This window comes from Gambusia affinis, linkage group LG08, assembly GCF_019740435.1.
Source record: "Gambusia affinis linkage group LG08, SWU_Gaff_1.0, whole genome shotgun sequence".
NCBI lineage: Eukaryota > Metazoa > Chordata > Actinopteri > Cyprinodontiformes > Poeciliidae > Gambusia > Gambusia affinis.
The window spans coordinates 26,271,911-26,292,450 of NC_057875.1; the positions used below are offsets into that span (position 1 = coordinate 26,271,911).

Here is a 20,540-nt window from a genome sequence, read left to right on the forward strand (position 1 = left end):
AGCAATGAATTTTATTGCCTCCATGTCTGACCCATAACTTTGTCACTTGGTCCCATATAGTGGACATCAACAAATGTTTGAAGAAAGGAAAAAATAAATCGACATTTAGAGGACTTTTACTTCTTCTCAATGTCGTCATAAACTTTCATCCAGTTTACTTCAAACTTGGCAGAAATGTTGCTGAGGACCAAAGGGGATGTAATTCAAACTTTAAAGTACCTCTGTGTCCACAATAATTCAAATAAAACTGAAGGCTTTGACCCAAAGCCCTAAACCTTGACTTGCGTCCATCCTACTGATGCCATAAACCCGATAACAAATGTGTTAAATACAACCTTAAAACACAAAGACACAGCAGACACTGAGACAAAAAGTAGCTTTATTGGTCCCAGAATCAATAGCCCACTAATATGGGTGGTCACGAACATACTCCATGATGTGCTTCAGGGCTAACCAAGTCTCTGAGGCAGTGGGGATAATCTGATTAGCAGGAAGGATGAAACCATAGCGACCGGTGTCCCGCAGCTCAAAGGCAAAAGAGTATTTGATGCCCACATCGTAGGACCAGTCAATGCTCCCACCACTGGCTTGATCTGAGAAGAGAAGAAGAAGAAGAAGAAGAAGAAGAAGATTTTTTTTTTTTGATTTTTAACAATACATTTATTGTACAATAATTCAACAATAAAAACATTACATAAATCAGGTCAAAGATACTAAAACAAAATAAATTATTACATTAACACTTTGTTATATTTTAGTTCTCCCTGATCGGAAATGATGCACAAAATGTTATTAAAGCCCCACAATTTTAAAAACCCCGACAAATTCCCGGTGACTCTGTAGAAGCAAAACTCTAACCTCAACCTTGCCCTGATGTTCACCTTCCACAGAGTAACCGCGTCTAATTGAGGTCCACCCTGCATTTTGTCCCGTCGAGTTATATAAATAGCCATCTTGGCCTCGGCTAATAAATAATTTAAAATCCGGGATTTAAAACTAGTGGATCGACTATAATGTACACCATTTATAAAAACAGAATTAGTAAAAACCACGCCAAAGAGGCTAAAAATGCTCGCTAAAAAATTTAAAAAACTAGTTAAACGTACACAATCCATAAAAACATGAAAAACACTCTCGGACAAACTGCAAAAAGGACACTCGTTTAAAACCCCAGGACTGATGACCGATAAAAACGAGTTCGTGGCGATGGCGCCGTGCAGGATCCGCCACTGCAGATCACCAGTCCTTTTCTTTATTGGAGGCTTGTATAAAGTCCTCCACTGAGGTTTTTGCCCTCCCAGTTTGTCAGTCCATACGCTGACGGATCTTTTGCAAAGAGTTCTCTTGTTCAGGATCTTTACGTAGTATTTATACAGTATTTTTGGCCCCGTTTTGCAGAGCTCCAGCCCTAATCCTGGGCTGTGCAGCAGGGGGCCACTTTCCTCCCCAAAATTGGGATCCAGGGACACGTCAGGGAACGGGTCATTCTGATCGGGCAGACACTCTTTTGTGGCGTGTAAATGCAGAAGCCGCCTCTCCCCAGCCGTCATTCTCTCCTTCACCCTCTCCAGGAAGCGTTGTGTCAGCCTGGCGGACCGGATTCTCAACAGTGTGCTGACCTCCTGGACGTTGGCAAAGTCCGGTCCAGCCACCTCTATCAGCCGCCGCAGGGTCACCGTCCCGGACCTGGACAGTGCTTCAGAAAAGCCCGGCACGGTGCTGTCGCAGACGTCTAATCTCGCTCCACAGATCAACGGTTCTTCTAAAAGCCAATGCAGAGAATTATGCGATTTTGTCCTGTGCAGTTTAAAAAAGGCACAAGATTTTAAAACGCTTTGATAAAATTGAGGCAACCCCTTTAACTTTAAAAAACTAAAATCAGTTAAAAACAGAGCAGCATCCAGCCCCAGAAAATTAACACGTCTGAGAATGCAACTGGCCACGTCTCTCCATACGGGTGAACCCGTCAAATACTTCTGGATGAACTGTAATCTAAAAGTAGCCGTTCTACTGGCCAGGTGGACGAGGCCCTGGCCCCCCTCCTCTCTCGGTAAAAACAAAACAGACTGTGGCACCCAGTGTAGACCGTTCCAAAAGAAGTTGACCATCTCCGATTGGATTTTTACAAGCAACTCTGATGGTGGGTCTAACACAGCAAGTTTGTGCCACAGCTGTGAAGCGACTAGATTGTTTAAAACCAGCACTCTACCTCGGTAGGACATTTGTGAATGTAGCCATTTCCATTTTGATAACTTGTTTTTTATTTTTTCTTCAATATTTTCCCAGTTCTTTTTTACAACATGTTTATCGCCTAAAAACACACCGAGATATTTAAAACCATCCTTTTTCCATAAAAGTCCCTGAGGGAGAACTGGGAGCCCGTCTGACCACTCGCCGACTGCCAGGGCTTCGCTCTTTCCCCAGTTCACCCTCGCAGCGGACAGAGTTGAAAACTTTTTCGTGATCTCGGTTAAAACAGTGACATCCCGCTGATCTTTAATAAAAACAACGACATCGTCAGCATAGGCAGATAAAACCATATTGTTCTTAAAACCGGGTAAAACCAGACCATGGACAGTCGAGCGTATTTTCTGGAGGAGGGGTTCCAGGGAGAGTGCGTAGAGCATCCCCGAGAGCGCGCAGCCCTGTCGAACGCCTCTACACACCCTAAAAGGAGCACACAGGCTGCCGTTGATCTTCAGCACACTCTCAATATCACTGTACAGAACCTGGATCTTGGCGATAAGACCCTCGCCGAACCCAAACCTCCTCATGGTTTCCCAGAGGAAGCCGTGTTCGACGCGGTCGAATGCCTTTTCTTGATCTAGTGAAATCAAGCCCGTTTGCAAACCCAATGAACCGGAGACCTCCAAAACGTCCCGAATTAGGTAGATGTTATCTACCATGGACCTGCTGGGGACACAATAGGTCTGATCCCGGTGGATGACCTGCTCCATAGCCCTTCCCAGCCTAGTGGCCAGGGCCTTGGAGAGGATTTTGTAGTCGGTGCAGAGGAGGGACACGGGGCGCCAGTTCTTGATGTCCTGCAGGTTCCCCTTTTTGGGCAGCAGGGTGATCACTGCCCTGCGGCAGGACAAGGGGAGTGAACCAGTAAGCAGGCTCTCGTTGTAGACGTCCAGCAAGTCTTGGGCCAGAAGATCCCAGTAGGCCTTGTAGAACTCCACAGTGAGCCCGTCAACGCCTGGGGACTTCTGGCCCTGCATGCTGAGGAGGGCTGTGTGGAGCTCCTGGAGCCCCAGAGGGCGCTCCAGCTCGGTGTTTGTCTCCTCGGAGACCTGAGGCAGTTCGTCACAGAACTCCTTCAGCAGTTCCTCGTTCTCTTTATATTCACTGTGGAACAGAGAACGGTAAAACTCCACAGCCCTCCTCCTGATCTGCCCTGGTTCACTCAGTTGCTGCCCCGTGTCCGACAGCAAAGAATGGATCTGCTTCCTCTGCCCGTGCTTCCTCTCCAAGCTGAAGAAGAAGCCAGATGGAGCATCCATCTCCGTGATGTTCTGGATCCGGGACCTGACCAATGTGCCTTGGACTTTATTCTCCAGCAGGTTTGCTAAAACTAGCCTTTTAGATTTGAGAGCTTCAATGTGCTCTCGATTTCCTGTGGATTCACTAAGTCGTTCTAACTCCACGATGTTCATCTCCAGATCTCTAATAGATCCGGTCATGTCACGAGTGAAATTGAGAGTATGCTGCTGACTCAGCAGTTTTATTTGCACTTTACCATGGTCCCACCACTGTCTCAGGCTGGTAAAATCAGACTTTCTCTGTCTAAAACCCGTCCAAAAATAACCTAAAATCTCTTTAAAACCCAGATCATAAGTTAAAGCCGAGTTAAAATGCCAGTAAGCGCTTCTAGGTAAAATGTTTCTTATAAAAACACTACCTAAAAGCAAAGAGTGATCGGTAAAAGCTACCGGTAAAATCTGGCATGTTTTAAACACGTTAAAATGGTGTTTAAAACAATAAAAACGATCAAGTCGAGCTAAAGAGATTCGGTTTTCTTTAATGTGGGACCATGTGTACTGCCTGGAGCCTGCATGCATCCTCCTCCATACGTCCACCAGGCCGTGAGACGAGACCAGCTGCCGCAGAGCATGTTGGGCCGCTGGATGCGGCTCTGCATGATTACGATCTAAAAACTCGTTTTCCGTACAATTAAAATCCCCACCTATAAAAACATAATCTTCCGACCCACAATCACCCAGCCTTTCCCCAATTTTTTCAAAAAAACGCTTTTTCTCTGCATTGGTGATGGGAGCATAAATATTGATAAAAACCAGGCTAAAATGATCAAATTTTGTTTTGACTAAAAGACACCTCCCTTGAACGACGTGCTCGACTTCTGTGGAGTTTGGGGTGAAAGCTCTGGAGAACAGGAAGCCCACCCTGCACTCTGGGAGGTGCCGTGACTTAAAATGACCTCCCCCCTCCACTCTCTGCCCCAGTCTGTTTCTATTAAGGAATCACTGTGAGTTTCTTGTAAAAAAATGATGTCAATTTTCTTTTGGTTTAATGTTTGGTATATTAATGCACGTTTCTCAGCTTCCCTCGCCCCGTTAAGATTCAAAGATGCAATTTTAAAAGAATCCATATTGGGTAAGAAGCTAAAACCAAAACATAAAAACCTTATAAAAAATAATAAAATACTACTGTACATCATTTTCACTCAAAATTGTTTCCTAGCTTTGGACATTATTTTCTTTAATCTAAAAACTTCTGTATCTGTAAAACCTGATACCTCTTTGTTTCTTATATGATATCTTGCAGAAAAGTAAAACAGTCTCAAATTTGGAAAGTAACTTTCTATTTTTACTCCCCTCAATCCCTTGGTTTGTTGCAAAAAGGTTCTGTAAGATTCTACTGGGTACCTTGGTTCTTTACTGCTACTTTGGGTTATGGACACCTCACTCGTGTCAGAGAACCAGTCCTCATTGTCGCTGCTGTCCGACACCTCCTTTCTGTCTGCAACCAGCTTGCTGGCCTGTTTACTGGCTTGCACAGCAGCCACCACATTTTTCCTTTTGCTGCGCCTTTTTATGGGGGTAGAAGCCTCCAGCTCCATCCCCTCCTCTGTTTCACCTGTCTCTCCCTCCGCTCCTGCTCCAACAACCGACTCTACACTGTTCCTCCTTTCATTCTGTCCACCCACCTCCTCCTCTACTCTCTCTCCCTGACCTCCACACACTAAATGCTCCTTATCGCCCTTCACCTCCTCCTGCTCTCCCTGCACACCGTCTTTCTCCCCCTCAACACTTCCACCCTCACCACTATTCACCCCATCATCACACACCACCGTGCTCTCATCCATACCCACACACACACTCATTCCCAACGCTCCCTCACTCACTACTGTACCTCTCTCCAGCTCTCCTGCAGCGGGCTCCTCCACCACCACCGCGGGTTCTTCCGCCGCCTCCACGGCCTCCTCCGCAGCAGCCACGGGTTCCTCCACGGCGGGAGCGGGTTTCCCCGCAGCGGCCGCGGGTTTCCCCGCAGCGGCAGCGGGTTTCTCCGCAGCGGCAGCGGGCTCCTCCGCCGCCCTACTCTCACCAGGCGGGTCTCCTACCTGCTCAGCAGCCGCCTGCTGCTTCGCCGAACCCGGCGGGGCCGGCCCGGCCCTGTCTGGGCACATTTTTATGACGTGGCCCTCCTGACCACAACCAAAACACTTCATACCTGACGATGTAGCAAAAAGCACATAATCAAAATCATCTATCCGTACGTGAAAACGTAAATTTAACTCTTCATCTTTACGATTTAGAATCATAAAGAGTTGCCTCCTATGGGATACAACATGTTTTAGTAAAGGTGATTTGCACCCTGTTGGAACCTTTTTTAGCGGCGACACCACCTTACCGTGCCTCGACAACTCTTTAATCAAGAACTCGTCACTTATAAACGGAGGGACGTTTGACAGCGTTACCTTCGTTGCAGGTAAGGTAAGTGGCGAGACTTGCAAAAACAACTCACCCACAGAAACGCCCACCTCCACCAGCTGTTGAGCTTGCTCAACCTTTTCAACAAACAATACAACCGCTCCATTCATACGTGCTGCTGACCTTATATTCCCGTGCCCGATCACCTCACCCACAGCCAAACAAACTTCCTCCACGCTGCACGGAGAACCAGCACCCACCTTGATGCCGTTCTTCCGCGTCAGCGTGGAGAAAGACCCACCACCAACCACCATGGCGTCCTCAGACGCTGGCCTGACGGCCACACCCGAACCCACAAAACCCCCTTAAAACGTGACAAACTAACACAAAATTACAATTAAACAAGTAACACAAACACCCAGTGAATAAACAGTAAGAAAAAACCAAAGATAGAAAAATACACAATCGCTCGCTCTTTCACTCTTCTTCCGCTCTTCCGCACACACCCTCCTCTCACACGAAGAAGAAGAAGAAGAAGAAGAAGATGGCAAACATGATCATACATTAGTAGTAGGGTTTGAAATGTTGCTCTGAGGGAAAGTGTTACTTACAGATGATGTTGCAGATGCTTCCAACCTTGTATCTGGTGCCATAGAGGGACGTGAGTTTCTGCACTGCAGCACGGGCAACAGAGTCCTGTGTGCAAAAGTACGATTGTGTAAAGTATTGGCCAGAAACAATGCAGGTCTTATAAAACGCAGTATGATTTTTGTATTTATTTATTTTTTATTATTTTCTGCGCTACTACACTGAAGTTAGATTGGTTGTTAAGTGGAGTAAACTTTTAGCTTTTGCAACAGCCGATGAGACTGTACATTCCTGTGCTTTTCGAGGTCTTGTAAAAACTTAAGATCAGTTGACATGTGAAGAGATACAGCTGGCCACCTCAAACATTTGTTTGACTACCTTAAAATGAATATTTTCGACTTAAAGGTGTAAGTTCAAGGTTTATCTTCAGTGTTCCCTCTCCTGGATTACTCTGGAGCCTAATTTCATACCAGTTCAGCCTGATCAGCAGAGCCCCTGCAGGTGTAGCCGTAGGGGTACATGAGGAGCTGGGAGTAGGCATGGACGGAGATGAAGGACTTGAAGTTGCCGTGGCTCTGGATCAGGTTCACGATGTTCTTCACCTCTATCTCAGAGTGAGCAAAGGGGCCTTGATAGGTTTCAGAGCAGGGATAGGTACTGGAACCGGGTCCTGGACACAAAAGTTTGGATGGAAACATGCATGGAAATTAGCCTCTTGGCTATAATCTTAAATATTTACGAGCTAACATTCATTAATATGTATTGTCCCATTTTTAAAATAATTGATCTGGACTGAAAACAGATCCTGGTTATGTTAAACGAATTCACGGATGTTGCTGTAGCTGAAAATCACTGACCACCAAATCCTGCATCCCAGTTCCTGTTGGGATCGGTTCCGACACACACAGATCCTGAGTTTGAAGAACGCGTCTTACGCCACATCCGGTCCTGTAAATCACACAGCATCAGTCAGTGTGTATCCTCAATTCCTCTTTGGATGTCAGCTTAAAAATATAGCTATAGAATCAATTAATCAATCAATCCATCCATCCATCCATCTATTTTCTTCCACTTTATCCGGGGTCGGGTTGCGGGGGTAGCAGCTTCAGAGTATAGAGTGTTTTATTAAATTATTTATAGGGGTAGTTATTATGTATTTTCCAGACATATAGTGTTATTTTATAGCACAATCAAGTAACTATGTTTCCACCAATTGTTATAACAATGTTGTGTATATCAAATACGACTTAAAAGAAATTTGGCTTTGTAATTTAATGCTTAGAAATTGGGCTTCTGTTTCTTTAAGAAACTCATGCTCTTTATGAAACTTCACCTCCAGGTGTCATCACCACTGAGAAGTAGCTTGAACAATGAGCTCAACACTTGGTGGATGCACAGTTCCACCAAGTGTTGGCTAATTGCTGTTGGCTAGTTTGAAGGAGCTGAGTGGGGGAGTTGTGGTGGAGGGATGCTTGGAAGCTTTGAAACTGCAGCTCGGAGGAGGAACTTCATCCTGGAAGGTGGGGTTAGGTCCATGTAGGAGTTTTGCCTAGCTGAATGGTTACCAAGGGAGATGAAAAGAGTTCTCAAATATGCATGAAGGAATAAAGGCAACATTCCAGGTGTGTTTTTGGTGACACGGTATAAAACTTTAAAAAGTCAATTTTACGTAATACTGCCCCTTTTATTTAAAAAAATTGAGCAAAAGGAGAGGTATGAGTGTAGCTGCAGGAACACTCAATCTAAATTCCAACAGGAAAACAGTAATTAGAAGCAGTGGTGGTTTCTTACTTTGGTGTGGGAGAAAACATAACCATCAGGGTTGGCCACAATAAGCATGTAAATGTCCATGGTTTTCAGAACGGAGGTCAGAGAGGCATCGGTACCATAATCAGTGGCAATCTGGGTGAGAGCACAATGTACTGATTTAACACAATTATTCATAAACAGACCACATAGATCAGGCAATCCTTATAGAGACCCACATATTGGCAATGGTGTTTTCTACCTTGTTGGCTGTCCACACTCCAGTGGCCTGAGACACCCACTCCCTGGAGTGAATGCCCAAGTCCATCCAGATAGCAGGGCGATTGGTGCCTCCAGTGCTGAACTAAATACAAAGTTAGCAAACACGTTGATTTGAAGGAAGTTATGGTACAGGGTGTTTGCGCAAGCTAATTGTGTCCCTACCTTGAGGACGTACATGGGTCTTTTCTCATAAGATTTGCCGATTTCCAGCTTAGTCACCAGATTTGGGTGCTGAGCCACCAGCGTGTCCATCCAGCTGTAGATCTGTATGGACATGGATCAAAACCTGAGACCAAGAAAAACATGTAGCCTGTCTGATAGCACACAAAGGCAGGTAAGGCAATCTTTATAATCGGAAATAAAATGGCAACAAAGGAGGCAAAAATAAATAGTAAATGTTTGGTTTTTTTGTTTGCAGTGTGAAGGCAAATTCTCTGTACACCAATGATCTCAAACTCCAGTCCTCAGTGGCCAGTATCCTGCAACTTTGAGATGTCTCTCTGCTTCATCACTCTGGATTACAAATTTAGCCCATCGGCAGAGCTCTGTAGAGCTTGACTGTGCTAGTGAAGCAGCTTCACCATTTAACCCACTTGTGTAGGACAAGGAACACTTCTGAAAGTTGTAGGACACCGGCCCTTGAAGACTGGTGTTTGAGACAAGAAGAACATTTATCAAAGAAGGAGGAGAGAGGGCCATTGTAACGCAGAAGGAGCTAGCTCAGATGGGAGAACCTGCTGACTGGACAGCAATAGGTTCACTCAACAAATCTGACCATTTTGGAATGTTGGTAAGAAGAAATCAATTGTTGAAACAACGCCACACAAAGTCCAGGTTGTAGTTTTCCTCAAGCCATGTGGGGAACACAGTAAAGAGGTGCTCTGGTCACATGAGATTAAACTTTAACCTCCATGCAAAATGCCGTGTGTGGCTAACACTGCCCGAGACTGAACACCCATACCGAACAGTAAATCATGATAGTGGTCACATTGGTTTTTGCTTCTTTTTTTTATAGGGAGATAAAAGAGTGATGTACGGGTGTGCTGTGGTGTAGGGGATAGCGCGACCCACATTTGGAGGCCTTGAGTCCGCGTCGCGGCCGTCGCGGGTTCGATTCCCGGACCTGGCATTTGCCGCATGTCTTCCCCTCTCTACCTCCCCCTTTCCTGTCAGCCTACTGTCATATAAGGGACACTAGAGCCCACAAAAAGACCCCCTGGAGGGGAAAAAAAAAAGAGTGATATGCACAACAAAATGCAAAAAGAAGTGCGGCACAAAACTTATTACATTGTAGCAAGTTATATCAAATCACTAGCACAGTTTCCATGGTCACAGTCAGAGATATCTATTTAGAGCACAGGTGTCAAACTTCAGTCCTCGAGGGCCAGTATTCTGCAGTTTTTAGATGTGCCACAGGTACAAAACACTGGAATGAAATGGCTTAATTACTTCCTCCTTCTGTAGATCAGTTCTCCAGAGCCTTAATGACCTAATTATTCTATTCAGGTGTGGTGCAGCAGAGGCTCATCTAAAAGTTGCAGGACAGCGGCCCTTGAGGACTGGAGTTTGACACCCTGATCTAGAGGAAACCTTTCAGCAACAGCTCCAGCTGTAAAACTTCTCCACTCCTTCACATCGTGGAGACATGAAAGTCATCGATTGCAGTTCACAATTGTGAATTTGGAGTTATTTCAGCCAGAATAAATAAATAAACGATTTGCCGATGTGTGAGTCGTACTGTCTCCAGAGGATGATAGGCTCCAAAGTCGAAGTTCCCGGTCTTGCGCTGCCTGATGTGGTTCTCTCTCATCTCAGCTTTCTCCTGATCAAGCAGCTCCTGAATGTTCAGGGAAGACGATGCTAAGCTTACACGTGACTTCATTTCACCCTCCGAGTCAACCAGTAAACCTCTGAGGTCTACCAACCTGGACGTCGTCAATCATGACAGTGAAAGGGATGCTGTGGGCGTTCAGGTACTCCTTCACAGCACCAAGGTGGCTGCGGGGCACTCGGACGTCAACGGGAAGCTCCGTGGACACCGGGTGGCGCCAGAAGTCCAGCTGGAATCAGAGAGTCAGTGGGAAGGAGATGATTGACACCTGTAGTTTGAGCTCAGCAGCTTAGGTTGATTTACAGATCTACTGTTTTTCCATTTTAAGTGAGTTTTTTTGAAACTGTCTCTATGTTTTGGCCTTATACTCAGACAGAGAATTTGTGAGAAACGTGTGAGGGAGTGCTTTATGAAGCTAAATTAGGGCAGTAAAGTTTGTTCAAAAGAAAAAGAAATTTGAAACTGGAAAAAAAAGAAAAGAATGTGAACTGAAAAAAATATTTAAAACTACATTTCAGATTCAAGGGGCTTTTTTCAGTCTGAATTTTTATTTTCTTTAGGACAAACTTTATGGCCCTAGACATTCAGAAAATCCTCATACTCTTGTGCACAAGTAATAGATAATTACTTAATTGAGCTAAAAAATGTAAAAACAAAACAAAACAAAAATAAGACAGAAAAGGCTTATCTGTGAATTAACGCACTAAACAACATGCAGCTAAGAGAGGCTAAATATGGATGACTGTGCTGGATCGTGAGAAATGTGTGTGTAACGTGTGTTTACATACATTCCATTCTTCCTCAGACTCCAGAATCTGCAGCAGCTTGATCTGTTCCTCCGATTGAGCGTCGACCCTGATGACCTGGTCACTGAAACACATCTGATCCAGTCAATTTCATGTATCCTTAAGTGGTTGCATCACGGCAAATCAACAGTAGGTTAGCAGGTTGACTCTATTGATCCAGCCTACTGTAGATTTTCATGTGGCCATCTAGACTCCAGACGCCAGTGTGAAAAGATGTTCAAGCTACTTACAGAATGTTTTCTTTAGCATATATTTTAGAAATATGCTAAAATATTTCTTAATATTTTAGCTGCTTGTTAATGAGTTTTGTGAATACATTCTGTTCACGGCAAAATTAAAGCTAAAACAAACTCCGGTGATGGTTTTAAACGTCAAACTCACCCAGTGAAGAGCCTCTCCGATCTGGCCACAGACACAAGCACCAGCAGAAACCAAAAACCGTTCATCCTGTCTGGACAGTTCAGACTCTGAGGCGTCGGCTCATCTGAAGTCTATTTATCACAGTGGTTCAGGTGGTCTGTTCCCACGTTGAAAAAAAAAAAACCTGAAACAAGCACACCTCTCTGTCAGACACACTTATCTGCTGCCTGGAAAACAGAAAAAAGAACATGCTGATGAAGCATAGGATTATCTGTTCACTGCCCAGCTGCAGATAGAGCCAAGTTACCCAAAGAAACCAGGTTTGAAGGTTTCTTTTTTTTAATTTTTATTCTGCTCAAAGAAACAAGCATATGAAAAGCCACAAAGAAAACAGGAATAAATCTGGGATTAATATGGGGAGAACATATCCTCCCATGTGCTGTGCAGTGATGTCACAATGACACGATCTGTCAACAAAATACAGTAAATGCATAAATATGAATCTTGTCCAGTCCTTTGTTGTTGATCTCTCACACTTACAATTTACAAAACTTGTCATCAAAACTTTAGAAATAGTTTACAACAGTGCACTTATATTCACAACATGACTTTGCCAGAAAATGACTTAGGCAAGAAAAAAAAAATAATAATTTTTGGCAAAAAAAAAAAAAAAAAGACTAGGGCCATTATTTTAGGAAATTGACTATCAAAGATTGGCCTAAATGTGGCTAGAAATAAAAGTTACAATACACCTTAGTGCCACAAGAGGGAGACACATTTACTCTCTGCCTTAAAATGAAATCAATAACATTTAAGCAGGTATTAAACATACCTTTATTAACCCCATATCTCTGTATTAAATTTTTATTTCCATCCATCCATTTTCTGTACACCGTTGTCCCTAGTGGGGTCAGGAGGCTGTGCTGGTACTCAGAGAGAACCCACCAAGCACAGGGAGAACATGCAAACTCCGCACAGAAAGACCCCAGGCTGGGAATCGAACCCAGGACCTTCTTGCTGCAAGGCAACAGTGCTACCAACTGCACCACTGTGCAGCCTAAAGTTTTATTTATTTATAAACATGGTGTTTACGTTTACTGTGAACAAAACGTAGTCACAGATAACTAAAATAAAGTCCTGTGTATGTAATTAACATAAATAATGTGTTTCACTTGGTGAGTTACTGAAGTGGAAAAAAAATTACTTTTTAATGGAATGAATAGTTTTGTATTACTAAGATTGTTTTTGTTCCCGTGGAACAGATTTATTAATTATATGCACAAAACAGCCAAACATGGTAATGCATGAAGGATTTTCACCAATAAGTATCAGGCTCATGTAAGCTTTAGTAAAAACTTATCCACCTAACCCCCCCCCAAAAACAAAATAGTGCAGGGAACATTTAAAGTAATTATTGAGCCTAATGTCAGTATCTCTGAGTCGCACCCACTGAGCACTTTTCAGGTGGAAAATCACACCCTAGTTTCAGCATGCTGAGAGCTGACATTTCAACAGCTAAAAAACCCCAAACAAATCTGATAGCTCCTTATTAATGAACTCGAATAAACTGAAAGTAATCTACACTGAGAAATCTTCAAGAGTTTGTTTCTGTGTCATGACATTTGATAACTGAACCACTACTGGGAAGCCTGAATAACTTTCTCACAGCAGGGCACAGCTCAGGAAGAAGAAAAAAATTGGTTAGCAAAGAAAAATAACTTTAACTCTTAAGAGACGGAGCTCATTGTTGGAGTCCCACGAGCTTTTTACCTTGTGCGCGGTCCAGTGGGGTTGCACTGAGGCCATGTGCACTTTTGCAAGTTTTTTGTTTGTGCGGTTTTGGGAACTGAAAGTCTGACAGGACATTTTCCAGCTATCTGACAGTGACATCTGCTGCGCTCCTACTGAGAGTCACAGTAAGACCAGGAAGGTATAAAACACAAAACGGGTTAATGCAAATCACAGTAATCTGCTTCTGTTGTGTGAACCAAAGACTTTTATTTCTTTTATCAAACATCAAAAATAATTTGTTCACTCCTCTGGCTGCTCGTTATTTAAAACCACAATACTAAGACCATCCAAGAAACACATTTTTCCCCTCACAATTCATTTGATAATTTCTTCAAGTGTTTCACTTCTAATGAAGAACTGACAACTGTAAAAGACTCTTAGAAAGTGAAAGAACCAAATGTTATATGGCTTGTTGTGGAAATTAATATTCAAACCGCTGCTGAATTGAAATTTGGATATGTTTGTGATAAGCAGCCAAACAAAAGAAAGTAAATATGGAAAGAAGAAGAAGAAGCTGAAGAAGAAGAAGAAGAAGAAGAAGAAGAAGAAGAAGCTGCAGCTCACACATTGAAAATTTAGCTCTTCTCACCATCTTGTCCATATGTGGGAATTTATGAAAACACAACATAACTGGCAAAATTGTTGCTATGAAGTGTCACATAAATAAAATTCACAATGACAAAAACATCGAACCAGGCATCATAAAGTAATAAGAGCAACAAACGGCATTTACTGTTAAACACAGTTAAAGGAAAGTGCTGATATTAGAGTAGTTTGTTGACATCATTCAAATGGTTTCCACAGGGCAAAGACACTTTCTCAATTCAATTCAAATTCAAAACTGCTTTAATTTCTAAACATAAAAGCTCAATTTTTCATGAGCTTTTATTTATGAAAACAGGCCAGTGATTGGTTTGAGTCTCCAGACTAGAGCGCAGTATATGTTAAAGTCAGTGAAGAAAAGTCATCCATTTTGAAGAACAAATCTGGAATACCCCATGGCTCCAAACTTGGTCTCCTATTATTTAGTATTTTAATATAAAACCAAGTTGCTAGTTGCTAGCTTTGTGCAACTGACGCAGATATATAGAAACATGCCAGGTCACCTACCAAGCCTGCTGAGGTTCTCACATGTGTGGTGGATGTCCAGCAGAGGTTAAAACATTATAATATCGTTTTGGATTTGAAAAACGTTTTCCAACATCCTATTCAATCCGACAATAGAGAGTAGCTAGGATTTTTTAAAACAACCATCCAGATGCCTAAGCTACCTCAACTTAAAAGTGCAAATAATCAGAAATGTTATTTACTCTCTGTCATCATCAGTTACCATATTCTAATAATATAATAGTAGCAAGAGTATAAGCATGTACACTATTTTAAATACAAATGGCAAAACAAACCAGGTTTTGTCTTAATCAGAGCTTGAGAGAATCAAAGCTGCTCGTCATTGTGAGACCATCCAGAGTTCTGATCTGTGTCATGACATCTAATCTCTGAACCACTGCAGGGATGCATGTGTAAACAGCACACAGCAGCTAGCTCCCCGTTGAGTGACTCTCAGTTCAGAAACAGACCAGATTGCGCTAAATACATGCAGGCCTCAATATGTCCATCAGATCCAGCAGATGGGAGCGATTGGCTCCAGTCTTTGAGTCGTGTTGCAGCTGCCCACTCTTCAGCTGCAGACACAGCAGAAGCAGTGACCAATGAGACAGAGAGCAACATTTTACCTCATTATTATTATTATTTATTTATTTTTTTTATTTAACAAAGAACTTCGGGGTCTGACCTGAGGTGGGATTCTTCAAAGCTTTAAGAGGAACGTTTGATTGAAACAACCACTTCAGAACAAGGAATCTGTTTAAATGTGGTCTTGCGTTGCTGACTCGGTTGTTTTTGTCTTTTGAGACTCACTGGTAGTGGAAAATTTTAATTGTTCTTTTACAAGACAGTAACTTTGTGTTGTTTTGGACTCTGGTGAGCTACTTTAAAACCATTTTAATATAATTATTAAATTTCCACCTAATTTGATCATCCATTGTCAGGAATTTATTATGTACCCTTTCCATATTAATATCTTGTATTTTTATTTCAATAGGAGTTTTTGACTCTTTTGCATAAAATAAGAAAAACCTGTTGGTGCCGACCCGTAATTTTATCTTATGAGTTTTAGACGTGATTAGATTTAAGAATGTCAGTAAATTTACGTTTATATTTGTGCAACCAGCAAACGTAACAAATAAAAAAAAGAAAAAACGGAGAACCACACACACATCTCGCTCACAGTTGAAACCAGACGTTTACATACACAGGAAAAAAAAAAAAAAGAAAGACTCACACACGTTTTTCTCTCACTGTCTGAAGCTCAGTCAGTCCAAACTTCTCTTGTTTCAGGTCAGTTAGAATTACCAAAATTATTTCTATTTGCAAAATGCCATAATAATGACCGAAACGATGTATCAGAGATTTATTTATTGTCCTCAAAATCTGAAATTTACACACAAAGACCTTTAGTTTAACTTCAGACATTGACAAAAAATGTGTGTGTGTCTTTATTCGGTATATGTCATTTTCTGGCTTTAACTGTATGTCACTGATGTATATCAAAATAATTGTATTCCCAACATGGAACTTTGTGGGCCGCCAGATACAATGTCAAAGTATTCAGAATTAAACTCATCTATCTAATATTGTTGCCTCTTGGTAAAGCAGCTTCTTACGGCTCCCCTAATTTCCTATTTTTGCAAACGGCTTAAAAATATTACTTGAATTAAAAAGTCAAGAAACAGCGTAACTATAAATTTATTTTAGTCCAGGGAATTCATCTTTGCTTTCCTGACATCTGTACCAATTCTGTTCTTCTACATCTGAACGATCAGAAAAGAGTTTGAGCTTTTGGAGGCAATAATCAAGTTTAACTGTAAATAACTTTTCTACATTTTTGGAGAACCTAGTCAGAAACGGCAAAAGTTTAAGGAACGTCTTAATCTCTCGTGGAAAACACCGAGGTAGACCAAACGCTGCCTTCAAGCTCTTCCTCAAAGCTCCAGTTTCAAAACATCCAAACTTCAGCCTCACAGAGGAGCCAGCCCCCATGACTCCCACACTCAGCTCCTTCAGACTAGCCAGAAGGAATCAGCAAACACCTGGTGAAATAATGAGATCCCCTCTGATCTCATTATACCAGCTACTTCTCAGTGAAGCGTTGATAAAAACACTGTTAAAGGGTTAATAGAGGAACCATGTTGTGATGACTTTCTGAAGGCAGAGCTTCAGAAAGAGCAGGAGTTATTAAAGAGACAGAGGACCAATGTGAAGGAGTTGTAGTGGCGATTGTTTGTCAAACCAAACATCCAATAAAAGTTCCTCAAGCCACTAAGAGGCACTGGGGTCCAGTTTCTGTACGCAGGCAAAAGAAGATGTAATGTCCAAACTTGTTGATTGTTCAGGAAGGTTTAATTTTCTTTTCAGCAACAATTACAGAGTTCAAACTTTCCTTTGTTCTCATTCTGTCAATCTTGCTCTGTTCTCTTGCTCTGTTTTCTTGCTCTGTTCTTTTGCTCTGGTAAAAACCATAGGCCCCAAACCCAAATGCCTGCTGGTCCTTTACCAGGCCCCTATACTTATAGAAAAAATGGACTGACCCACATGACTTCCTGTCTAACTCAAAGCATGAATAAGAAAAATAATAAAACAAAAAATTAAATAGAATCAACAATTATTAACCTGCAAATAAATACTGTAAATAATACAAAAAATATACATTTAAGAATTAACAAACAAAATTCAAATGAATAAAGAAATCAAGAATAAATAGCTCCAACAGGAGTAAAAGTACAAAGTAAAATTTCTGTTCAAGTATATGTGATATAAACAGCATTTTTGTAACAGAAGGCAAAGCTCTGAATTAACTATAAAATAGCACTATGTGCCTGGAAATCTCATAATACCACCACTTCAAAGTTTGCTTTGAGTTGGGGATTAATGAAACATCTGCTGGATGGTGTGAGGCGACCGCCTGCCTTCTCCCCATCAGCTGCCATGATACTCCGCCAAAACCCCCCTCTCTTTCTTCACAGAATCATTAAAAAGAGGTTTTAGCATGTTACTTCCCCTCCCTTTCACTTTCTAACAATTTCATGAGGCAAAGTGAGAGGAGAAGGTTTAATAGGCATAGGAGGCCACAGGGGATGTGGGGGTTCTGTGTGTGCGTGTGTGTGTGTGTGTGTGTTTGGGGGGGGGGGGGAGGGGTTGGGGGGGGGTTAGTAGTTGAGAACAGGGACTTTCCATCTATTTCCCATTGTGGAAATAATTTGTTCCATTTCTCTTTCTGTGTATCTAAAAGTTTAATACTCCACATGAAAAGTGGCCGTACATGCAAATGTGGGTGGAGTGTTTATTTTTGTCCATCTTTTGTCCCATGTCTTATGCCTCTAAAAGTCGTAAGAGTAAAGACCCCCCTCGCCCCACCACCACCCAACAGCATGTTCCACATGACTTCCTCTGAGCTAAAAATAGACCCATTTACATTGCATCACACGCCTGAGCTGCCTCTCAATATTTCAGAGACTCACCGGAAAATTGACCATTAATCATTTATCGCCTATACTTGCTCATCTCAATTTGCGCGCGCACGGTGCACGGTGTCGATGCAACATGGCGGTTTAGCCGGAGCGCAGTCAGTCCTCTAGCGTCTGCTTTTATTCTTACGCGGTTTGTCCATTTAAATGCAAACCACGTCAAGCATCAAGCGCTGTCCGTTTGATGCCAGCGCTTGATGTTGGGAGGTAGTGAGGCGGCCTCGCTTTTGTATCGGCCAACAGAGCGTGCCTCGTCATGTGATCCTCCCCTCAGTCCAGTCTGGCGGTCAGATGACAGAAGCGGTCAGCTGTGAGTTTCTCTGCCGTGGAAAACTGTCCCCTCTGATTTTTTTGTTGCACACTTAGAGCTGAGCTTTAGTTCTCGTCATATTCGTCTGTAATATAATAACTCACCTGCGTGCCAAAGGTTCGATTTCTCTGATTACTTTCCTCTGTTGTATAATGTCATGTACAGATAAGAGGCTGAGCTCTCTGACTGAAATGCTGATTGGCAGCTGTGTTGAATGCAACTTTACAATCTCGGTGGATTATCCACGGTTGTGGTGCAGAACGAGCAACATGGTGAATCTTACCGCAGCCCACAGCATTGTTTCTGGGAGTTTTGTCCACTAGGGGTCACACAGACTCCATCACTTTCCTTCTGCTACACAGTGGCTTAAAAATAAATAAAATAAAATAAAAATCTACATACGTCTGTAAAATGGCTGTTTTTGGTTTAAAAAGAAAAAAAAGGGAGATAATTTATCCTCAAAAAACAAACAAGAAACAAAACAAATGCATTAGTAGTGAAAATATAACAATGAAAAAAGGTGTAGCAACTGAGTTGCAAAGATTAGTTGTGAAAAAGTATTCGACTCATCTTCATATTCGCGTGTTTCTGTTGTAAGTCTGAGGCACCAGCGACCTCAACAAACAACAATGGACGGCAAAGCCACTCCTACGGGTCATTTTTGCTTTTAAAAAATGATCTGATTGGATGCTGGAAATGACTGTTGTTGTGTTCATGTTGAGCTAAAGGAGTTAGTCTATAACTGAAGCTGTTCAAGCCTAATGTAACATCTCTACATGTAGCACCACTTTCGTCCTCAAAGTTGATGTCGGCGTCCACATTTCTAAAGAAGTACCGTGAGTAATCTGGAGTTCCTGAAAAAACTTTAAAGTTGAGGGGGTATAATGGTACTTTGAACCAATCTGATGGTTGAAAAACCTAAACAATAGATTAAAAACAATAAAGAGATTTGTTGTTGAGTTCTTACATATATTTGTTCAATAATTTAGCAGCAAAAAGGGATTTTGAGCTGAAAATGTTGCTTACTTTTTGTCGATTAAAGTGCAATTAATTACAGATCCTGAAATGAAGTCAATTACAAATTCAAATCGATTTCCACAGCTAAAAATAAAATAAAACACTGACACGTGAATTAAAGGTAAATTCTTCTATCAAGGACGCAGACACTGGTTCAAAGTCTTGTCTGCTCTTTTGCATTCCACAAAGGCAACAGGATTGGTTTAAATATTGGTTTAGCCCAAATCCATGTGCATTAAAATGGATTTGGGCATTACTGTCAGCAGTCTAAACCAAAAATCTCAACACATTCCTCTCAGTCCGTTCGGAAATGGAACGTGGTTTAAAGTCATTTTAAACCACGTTCCACGTGAGACATGCAGAACTATGATGCATGTCTCACGTCAACGATGCAAAGTCAGATAAAATGACTGTTTGGACTTGAAAACAATCAGATCCAATTGACTACCTCCTCTGGAAGTGGCATAAATCAGATTTTTATGGGGGGTTCAAAAGATCCAAATTGGGCCATCCACAGTACCACATAAAAGTTGGACAGAGGTTGCATGTGGACCAAAATATACGGATCCGATTAGCTAATTTAAACACCTGCTCTACTGATGACCTGTCAGAGAACTGCTGTGTGGGTCGCCTTTTTCTTTAACTAAACAGAAATACACCGAAATTCCACAGCACATCTACATGTTAAAGTTACATGCTACATGTTACATGTTACATCTACATGCTAAAGTCAAGTTTGCATAATTGACCTACTTCCCTCTGCTTCACTATGTTTTCCCATTTAAGACGTTTTTCTGACCTTGTTATTTAGTTGTCAGTGTTGACAAACCACTGCAACCCTTTTTCATTTGTGTATGATAACGTTTAAAATTCAGGTCATTACGTTGGCAGCCTGACAGCTAAAACCAAAGATCATCACTGGCGAGCAGCTTTTAGCCCTGCAGCAGGGACGTGTTTATGTGCACAGAATAAATAGGATGATTGTAAGAGAGCATGTTCTTCAGGTACGTTAGAAGAACAGAATATTTTACTTTATTAATATGTGATCCATTTGATAAATTTCAGCCCACTGTCGACTTTTAATCAGGGAGTGGAAAGGACTCAATATTTAAACATAACCCAATGAAGAACCGAAACTTTCATTAGGCATCCTACATATTTTTTCACGACTATAAATGGTTTGTGAATCCTGTGAGCAAGTCAAACGTTTGGCTTGGACGAGTGAACTGCCTCAAACCAAGTAACCGCTTTCACTCGGTAAATTTAAGAAAAATGCAAACTTGCTGTTATCCTCTGTACAAGAAAACTGACAAAGCGATTGCGTTGAAT

General features: G+C 42.0%; 1 protein-coding gene across 2 annotated transcripts; it reads right to left on the reverse strand.

Moving 5' to 3' along the window:
* Positions 1–359: 359 nt before the first annotated feature.
* On the reverse strand, positions 360–11,681 carry cpa4 (carboxypeptidase A4). Of its 2 annotated transcripts, XM_044124194.1 has the most exons (11): positions 11,532–11,681; positions 11,133–11,214; positions 10,439–10,573; positions 10,252–10,350; positions 8,676–8,777; positions 8,494–8,595; positions 8,277–8,387; positions 7,343–7,433; positions 6,956–7,155; positions 6,509–6,593; positions 360–593 (listed from the first exon to the last, which is right to left on the reverse strand). In XM_044124194.1, the coding sequence occupies exons 1-11, from the start codon at positions 11,594–11,596 to the stop codon at positions 406–408; spliced, it is 1,260 nt and encodes a 419-aa protein (XP_043980129.1). In that variant the 5' UTR covers positions 11,597–11,681; the 3' UTR covers positions 360–405. The 2 variants fall into 2 exon arrangements, with proteins under 2 accessions (XP_043980129.1, XP_043980130.1); XM_044124195.1 differs by lacking the exons at positions 6,509–6,593; positions 6,956–7,155; positions 7,343–7,433; ... (5 more) ...; positions 11,133–11,214; positions 11,532–11,681 and adding an exon at positions 5,377–6,464.
* Between the last annotated feature and the right edge of the window lie 8,859 nt (positions 11,682–20,540).